This window comes from Bemisia tabaci, unplaced genomic scaffold (genome assembly GCF_918797505.1).
Source record: "Bemisia tabaci unplaced genomic scaffold, PGI_BMITA_v3".
NCBI lineage: Eukaryota > Metazoa > Arthropoda > Insecta > Hemiptera > Aleyrodidae > Bemisia > Bemisia tabaci.
Window position 1 is genome coordinate 62665 of NW_027311738.1, and position 9093 is coordinate 71757.

General features: G+C 38.8%; 1 protein-coding gene across 2 annotated transcripts in view; it reads right to left on the reverse strand.

The window, feature by feature from the left end:
• LOC140225768 (RUN and FYVE domain-containing protein 2-like) overlaps window positions 1-9063 on the reverse strand; it is a 28455-nt gene extending 19392 nt beyond the window's left edge. The window contains exons 1-4 of one of the 2 annotated variants that reach the window (XM_072305672.1): window positions 8785-9063; window positions 2069-2247; window positions 1446-1555; window positions 216-423 (exon numbers count right to left, since the gene is read on the reverse strand). In XM_072305672.1, the coding sequence (XP_072161773.1) occupies window positions 216-423; window positions 1446-1555; window positions 2069-2247; window positions 8785-8965 (678 nt within the window). In that variant the 5' untranslated portion in view covers window positions 8966-9063. Of the gene's footprint in view, window positions 1-215; window positions 424-1445; window positions 1556-2068; window positions 2248-3112; window positions 3609-8784 lie in introns of those variants that run through there. The other variant, XM_072305673.1, reaches the window with a different exon arrangement.
• Between the last annotated feature and the right edge of the window lie 30 nt (window positions 9064-9093).

The window sequence follows — 9093 nt, forward strand, 5'->3', positions numbered from 1 at the left end:
GCTTGACAAAACTCACTATCCAGGAAAGTGTGCTTCAAAGCAGCTTCGTCCGATTTTTTTTATTTTAACCTGTTTCCGATTTTAGAGGCCAGTCACATTTGAAAAATTAAAATTATTCAACACCCTCCGAGAACGATTTAAAGGGGGATTCTATCAGCATTGAATTCCATTAGATTCCTGGAATTTAAAATGAAGTTGAAACATACATATCGTACCTTCACACACAAATTGCAGTCTATGACATTCAATCCTAGGAGAAGACCAACGATAACTATAATTTCCTCACTCATGAGAAGAGCGTCTGGTTCATAATAGTCTGACAGTATATCGTCTTTGTGATCGACTAAAACTTTTAGGTAGTCTCCTAACTTCTTTTGCATCAATGCTAAGCGAAGCCAGGCTCTTGCTCGACCCATGGCTGTTCTGAAAAGTAAAAGCATAAAAGAGTTTTGATTAGCTAATGATAGTTTCTAGACATTTAAAGAAAAGAAAAAGAATCAGAAGAATTCAGAGAAATCAGTGTTGTTAAATGGTTGCTTCCAAGTTTTACATGAAATTCAAAGAGAGAAATATTCAAGTGATGAAGGCCTCATTCATGCTGACACCAAACCCTTGATCTTCAAAGAAAAAACTATATCATTGAGGTTTATATCCATTTGAACTATTAAAAAGTTTACAATTTCGAAGAAGTTGGCTTGGAAATTGGCGAAAACAGAAATTTATCTCTTCCTATGACAGTGCATCAAAATTTAAAAGAGCCAAATAAGGTGAGACTTATCCATGAATTTATCTCATTTTAAAAATTCGAACTGCCGGTCTACCCTTTTCACTTGAACTATGAGCTACTCTCCCTTTCTCTTGTATGCAGTCTCATAATATTTTTTTTTTTTATTTTGTCGCCCTACTATTAAGGTAGTGTCTTCAACTCCTTACACCAGTATCCTACTTCCATCAACTGTTTGTTTTTTTTCGTCTTTTGTTTTTCTTTTAACTCACTCGACTTTTTTATCTCTTTCCTCATCCACCAACTCAGCACTTACATGATTCCAATTTGTTTCATTTAATCATTATTGTCTTTACCTTTATTTCTGAGAAATTTCTTCCAGTTCACAACAACCAAAAGAACTTGACACATTCAACAGTTCATTGGGCTATGCCCAGATTTATTTTTTTAGGGCACAGTTCATTGTTCAAATTTCTCTTTTTAATGCCTTATAGTTCACTTATAGTCGACCGAAACACACAATGATTACTCTGGGGTCCATGAGGTAGGACCCCCTAGGCTGATAAAGGCTTGCTTCAGTAAGCCTATAACAGCTAGTATGCTGTGAGGTCCCATTTAAACCCAAAACTCACATCCTTTAAGCTGAAGATTGGAGGGTTTTACGATACACTTGATTGTTTTTTTTACCTACAATAGTGATTGCTGACACTTATTAACTTACTTCACAGTTGGTAAATCCCGAACACTTGCTGTGATATCTTGTGCTTCTGCAGTGAGTTTCTCGACAGTTTGTAAGATGTCCCATAGTTCTTTTTTCGGTCCTAATAGACCCTGCACAGGTAAAATCACAATGACTGAGTATAATAACATGAAGTAACCAGACGAATTGATTGGAGTTTTTTTCCCTCTATCCTACATGAATGAGAGGAAACTGAGTAAACTTTTTCCTTTTCTTAAAGAAAAATAACTTAAGTAAATACAGAAATGAGAAAAGGGGGAGAGGGCAAGGAGGGAAACCTTTTAGATTGCAACGAGGCAGAAACCAGAAAATTCTGCTGCTTTCATTCGAAAGTTGAATTTTGGATAAAATGCCTATATTCAAAGTGAATTTTATGGTGTAATTTTAAAAACATGACCATCTTGTGGAACCGCTTAGTGGAAAGATCGATCAAACTTAAAAATGTTTGGTACATATTAATTACATGGATGACTTGGACAGAGGTACATCAATATTAGGTATTGTGCTTCAGGAGCTATTGTGCTGTATATTGAAGATTGCTTGGAAAATAATCCTTTATATATACATATATTTTTTTTAAAAAAAATTACTGGAAGCAATTTTACCTTTTTAGGCCTCAACCCATGTCGAAGAACATGTTCCAGAACAATAAAAAAATGCTGTAAGGGCATGCTATCTGAATCCAGCATCCGTCCATATTTCACAGACGTTTCAATTAACTCTTTGACAATAAGCTTAGAGATATTGACCAAATTTCTGCGCTCAATCAAGCCGGGATCTCGGACTGTAAAAGGCAAACGAGAAATAAAAGTTAGTGATAACTTGTGATAAAACAAAGAGGGTGTAAAAAATAAACAAGTCGAGAAACAATGAAATTATAAAAAATATAGGTTCTTTAGTCTTCTCTGGAACAGAACTGCCTAATGCTACTGGACTATGAATCTGCTCAGTGAAGGCGATAAGTCACATTTTCCACGTTTAAAATTGCTATTTTTAATTTTAATGCCAATCTTAATGTATAAATATTGACTTTAAAATCTGATCAAACACTCTTGAGAAATGTATCTTTTTTGAAAATGACTTGTATAAAACTCATGATAGTTCATGTATTAAAGCGGAGGTATTATGTAGACCCATACAAACCTTCCCGCCCGGCAAGTGGTTGCCTGAAGTAGATGCGGAAATAATGTCACAATGTAACTGCCAAAAATAATGTTGCGGCAACGTTGCAGCAACGTTGTGGCAATGTTATTTTTGGCCGTTGCCGGACGGGTTGGGTTCAACTCAGGTCTTTGATCACTTTTGAAGTGGCAAAAAAAAAAAAAAAAAAAAAAAAAAAAACCCTTAGGAGAGTAATCAGACTGCACAAAGTTTCTTCCTGAAATTGAGAAAGTTGGACAAAAAATAAAACTATTTCGACAGTTTACATTTACCCGGAATGGGTGTTTTGGGACTTACAGATGACCCTGTATACATTTTTACCATTCAAACAGTAAAAAGACATAAATAACACAAAGACCAGAGAGTTCCTCCTGCTTGCAGATCATTCGACAGTTTTTAAAGAGAAATAGTTTGGATACGGTTAATAGAAAATTCTAGAGGGCCAACTATTAAACCCGAAATAGAACCAAGGAATAAAAAGTTAGTACCAATAAATAGAGGCTCGATGGGAGACGGCGTCCTCGGTTCAGGGAAGTTATCAATGTTGTTGTAATCAACATCATCTAATTCTTTCAAGCAGAGCCATTCGCCCTCAACAGAGACTCTGAAGTTGCACAGATAAATTGTATCTTGGGCACCGGGAACATTCGCCTCATTCATTTTCAGACAGGATCACTTCAAACTCTTGAATTACATTACTCCACCGACGAAATTTCCACTGACAGAGTGAAGATGAAACAAACGATTCACAAGGAAAAGCTGTGTTTGTAATGACAACAGATTTTCACTTGGAAGTTCTCCAAACGGATACACCAAAAAGGAAGAGAGACTGGAAAATGGGGGTCCTCGGCTGAGAAAAGCCTTAAAAAATATGATTTTTAACTGCGGGGATAGGGCGTAGGGGGTGACGCGAAGGTTCTACGACGCATTTTGGAGAATACACTGCGGAAAACTGAAAGGTTAGCGGTGAAGTTCGCACGAGTGTGAGGCTGGAGCGGTGCATTTGGGACCCGGAAAAATCAATAAAAGTCTTGGTGAGGACTGAGGAGTGAGCGCGGAGCGGCTGATGGCGTGTTACCGCGAAAATTCAAAGTTGGCGTACAAGAGCTGCCGTCGCGTCGCGCCCCTTTGACACTCGTAGCCGGAATGCAACAGTCTGATTAGTGCGCAAGTGCAATGGTAATACGCATGCGTGAAAGGCAGACTGCTCCACGGTCGGATCAAGAGTGGCATGAGTAGTGGTTGCACCAGGCGCCGTCGAAGCAAGGGCACCAATCAGGGGTGCTAAAACTTCTCGACCACGCGACCGGACGGGGAGAGCTGGCAAAATCGCGAATATTTGGGCAAAACTACGGTAAAAATCATGTATGGCCTTGTCTCCACGAGCCGTTTCACGAGATTTGTCCCAGGGAAAAATCCCACTTACGAAGTTGGGAAAAATATTGAGTTAATCAATATTTTTCCCAGTACCAAGTATGGTACTTGTACCCCTAGGACCCACTGAGAGAAGAAGAAGAAGTGAAAACGAATTGAGCGATATTTTATTCATTACTACATTGTTCATGAATACTCGACTTTAACTGATTTATCTTCCCACGCAAACTAGTCGCAGGACTGTATGAGCCCCGTCCCGTGGAGACGGTAACTGGGAGAAATCCCAGAATTTTCATTCCTGCGATTCGAACTTGGGACAAATCCCATGAAAACGTCCCGTGGAGACAAGGCCTATTCTTCGTAAAGGTATCGTAATCGTGAAAAATCGCGTGTTTTGCTCAAAGTAGCGCCAAATATGCGATCGAGCCATAAAAAAGTTATCTTTTCGAATTATTTGGAGAAAAGGGTTTTCAGAATGAGAAGGCCAATTTAAAGAATGGGAAGGCCAAGAACTTTCTGCACCCCTGGCGCTAAAATGAGAGGAAAGAAAAACTATCGGCAAAAAGAGGAAAGAACAAATAAGGAGTGATGATAAGTTTCGAATTTGCCGGGGAACACGGATACAAGATACAATGAAGTCTCGATTATCCGCGGTGATAGAGCCGGAGCTGTCGCGGATGGACGAAAATCGCGGATACATGGCCAGGAAAAAAGATCAAGAAGGAACTACTTTAAAAGACTCTGATGGAACACTTGTCAACTTTTGGGCAGAAATGTATAAATATTGGTTGGATTTGAATACATTTTACTTTAAAAAAGATTATTTCGGCAGAAAATTTCGACGCGATGATTGCGTTCGTTCTATTTTCTTCTAATGTAAGTAACCTCCCCCAAAAAATTAAATATCATCCTAGTTTCTGAATACTTACAATGAAGATTGAAGAACATATTTTTAGGGAGTCGAGAGTGCTGACACGTTGTCCTTCAGCATTTCCTACAGTCTTGTGGGCGCTAGTATACGTTTCACGCCGCAACTGACCGACTGCACTGCGTTCGGCGCAATGCGAGAAGTATTCATTTAGTCTTGTAGGCGCTATGGGCTTCACGCGGACCGCACGGCTTGGTGCAATGCGTGAAGTATTCTTAAAGTCTTTCAGGCGCTAATATACGTTTAACACCGGCCGCACTGTGTATGGCGCAATTATTCGAACTCGCGTTAGAATGATCGCGGCATCGAATAATAGAGCTTAAAAGACCTATTTTGTGTTTCGATGCCGTATGAGCATTCCAACGTTGCCTCGTCTCTCCCGATTAAATATTTTTTCCGAGAAAAGTTGGGAAAGTTCTTTTTCCCACGAGCATTATTCAATCTTTTCACTTAATTTATCATCAGAAGGTAAGGCATCGATGACCTGTTAACAAACTAACCTAAACTGGCGTTGACATACAAATGCGTTTATTTTCCAACTGTTTCCTGTTTTGCCAAACTTATACCTTAAATTAACTTCATTTAAAGTCGCGCATTCGAATAGCAGATGTTAAGGTTTCTATTTGCGCAATCTTTCTGCCTTTTTCGCGCAATCCGAATATATTTTTTTAGACCTTTTGTGCAATCCTGGATTACCAATATTTTGGCTAGAGTTTAAAGATGATTTTAGAGATTCACTACAAATTTTACATCGTTTAGCACTAAGTTGACTATACTGAAGCGTATGCTAAAAATGTAAACTTTGCAATGCTGTACCTATCGCCAAAACTAGCTTTGAACTACACGGTTTCATTTCAACCATTTTACAATGAAGGTCCCAGATTCCTCAAAAAAGGGAAATTTTTTGGAAGGCTTTCTCACCTTCCTATATTTCTTGCTCAATTTAAGTAGGGTTCTTCAGGATTCTCAAAATGTTTGTCCTGCCTGAATCATCTTTTCCTTTACAAAAACTAGAATGACCTGGTGCTCTTGGATGATTGTTCAAACTAACTCAAAATCAAAACGTTAAATTTAGAAATATCCTAAGTTTAGTTTCCTAGTGAGGAAATTGTATACAGTTTTCACTATTTAACAGTCCCCGGTTGATAGATACAAGGCAAACCCAAAGCATTGATAGTAAAAGTGCAACTTTTAGTAAAGGAGTCCTCCCTACTTCGTTGAAAAATGATAATAGTCACGCGATACGCTGATACAGCTTGGACGAGATAATTAGTGACATTGGAGAGGGAGAATGCAAGACACATACCAGATGCTACAGACTCATGATAAATGACAGGGGGGAAGAACAGAAATACCTCAATAGATAAAAAGAAAATACATAAATGGACTGCCTTTAGTAGTAAGGGACCAAGCATCATCAGCTATTGCCAAATTTAACTGGGCAATTCAATTTTTTACATGAGAACGTTTGTGTGGATTCCTTCGAAAATTTTAGGAACTGCTTCAGACTATGCAGAAAATTCACTGAAAGCACAAAAATTTGCACAAGCTTTTTCATGTAAACAGTTGCCCAATTAAAATTGGCAATAGCAGTTGTGGCATGGTCCCTTTCTGCTAAATAATTTAAGATTTTTTTTTCCTTTCTTTTTTTTTTGGGGGGGGGGGGGGGGAATAAATTATGAGCAAACAAATTCTTGGAACCACCCAAGAATTAGTCGAGCTAGGGCCGCATTAATTTCCCTCCCCTTCCCTAGCAAAATTTTGAGAAAAGTAAGTTTCTTTCAAACTTCAAAAAGCCCCATTAGGTTTGATCCTATGTTGTAAATACCAACCCCTTCAATCCCTGCTCAACGCTCAGTCACAAAGAACTTTGCTTGCACTCAATGCTGGCTAGCTGGGATTCAAATCCAGGGACTCACAATCATGAGGAAAGCCTTTACAGGAAGCTTTGGTAAAATCTCATTTAAAAAAAAAAAAAAAAAAAAAAAAAAAAAAAACTGAATTTTTTGAATGCTTGGAGAATTCTAGCTATCCTTCAAAAAATGTTGCTCCCCCTGGCAATTTTGGTAACGGCCTAAATTGCATAGTTCATGGGTGCAAAAGTTTCAAGACGACGCGACCGAGCGGGTCGCAGATTGCGATCAGTCAAAACCGCGTTAAAAATCACGTTGTTGGTAATAAATTGCAGAAAGAATCACATTTTTTCCCCACGCGATACACATAACAATTTCGTTTGGAACATTGTGGCAATTCCAACGTACAGAGCCATCTTGAGATGAAAGGTCATCTTTTTGAGATCTCTGAGGAAAAAGGTGTTTTTAGAATTGGAAGGCCATGAGCTTTTTGCTTCCCTAGGATGATCATCTGAGGGTGTCCAAAATTTGGAAAATTTACACCGGAAGATGAAATGGACCGCATTAGGCAGAAAGGAACTAAGTAAACCACATCAATTACTGCCAGAGGTAATTGGGAAATTTACGTAATTTTCTACATGACAACGGTTGTGCAGATTTTTGTTCAAATTCCAGTGGATTTTCTGCATAGTATGAAGCAAATACCTCAAAATTTTCAAAGGAATCCGCACAAACGTTCTCTTGTAAAAAAATTGCTCCATTAAATTTGGACATAGCTGCTGTGGCTTAGTTCCTTTCTGTTCAACGTGGTCCAACCAGCCATCAAGGAGGAAACCTTTCCTTTAACCTTTTGACCTTTCCTTTCCTTACAAATTTTGATTTAAAAAGATTTAACTTTAGTCTTGACTAACGATGAAAAAGCGCTGACCAGGTCCAGGATTCATCTGATGATGCTAAACGACCAATGGTCTAGAAACAGGTGCATTGATCAGAGCTGTCATCCACTTCAGCATAGCTATCATTAGCATCCAGCACACCTCATCATAGCGATCAATACTTGGTATGACATCACGTTCACTAGCATGACAAACAGTGCTTGTCAAAAAGGAGTAAGAGTGAACCCTTGATTTAGAGCACTTTTTGCAAGCGATTAAAGTTAGAATCCTATTGCCAGACAAGACTAATACAAATATAATCTGGGGATAGGCTGCAAAAAACAACTAAGATCAAAAAATGAAAACAAACCGGGACATTTCGAAATAATAACAATCCCATTTTCAACCGGAAAAAAACAAAAAATGAGTCATTGATTTGCTGTTATCTACTTAATGCGAAACCAATACTAACAAATTGTTCATTGAACCCTGGTTTTGCAACTGGAGAAAATTAATTCAACTGAGCCACACCCCTTCATGGATAAATCTTTGTGAATACAGAATAACTGCTGCTATTGAAAAGCAACCTATTGCAGCATACCGGACAGCTCAAAATTGTATGGTCAGTTTGTTTGCTTGACAGTGGAAAAACCTGTCTTTAATCAACAACGGGAAAATTTGATAGTTTCATATCCTTTCACACTTCTTTCCATGACCTGACGGTGGTAAATAAATATGAGTGCCACAGGGGTAGTCCGGTGAATGCTGCGTTCACCGCCCAAAAGAAGGCAAGTTCCCTTGCCTCTTCCTCCATTAAACTCAACCTTTCGCGAGATGCTGTCCGCCCAAGGGCAACTAAGATGTGGTTCTCAGCCTATTACGTTGACTTGCGACAAAATGCTGCGAAGTTCATCAAGGTGCTTACTGCATTCACCCTGCTCCTGAACAACATAATAGGAATATCTAAGGGAGGAAATACCTGCGTGAACCGGCAGGTAATGGATAAAGTCCATCTCAAATATCAGGGTTCCTTGGCGGGTGTGCTTTTGCGGGGATCCAGATTTTACTGCATGCGGATGAGTAGATGAAGCGTGAGTATTGATGAAAGAAGTGCTTAGCTTTGGGCTTACCTTTCTGGGACAATTTGTCTGATTTTGAGTTTGAAACTAACAGTTGGGGCCATCTCTCAACGGAGGTAACTGATGGGGATCTTGAGGCACTTTTGAAGAAAAATTCACCAGCAGTGGGACTAAAACCAACTTTAGATGGTCCCTCAGGACCTGTAGGCAACCCTTCACCAAAGGCAGCCATAATTAATGTAAGAATAATTATAAATGCATTGCAATTCGTTTGATAAAACTGATAAAGTTGAATAAAAACACTACGTCACAAAATAAAAACAATTTGGAGCAATGTTGCCGATATCACAAGAGTAGAAG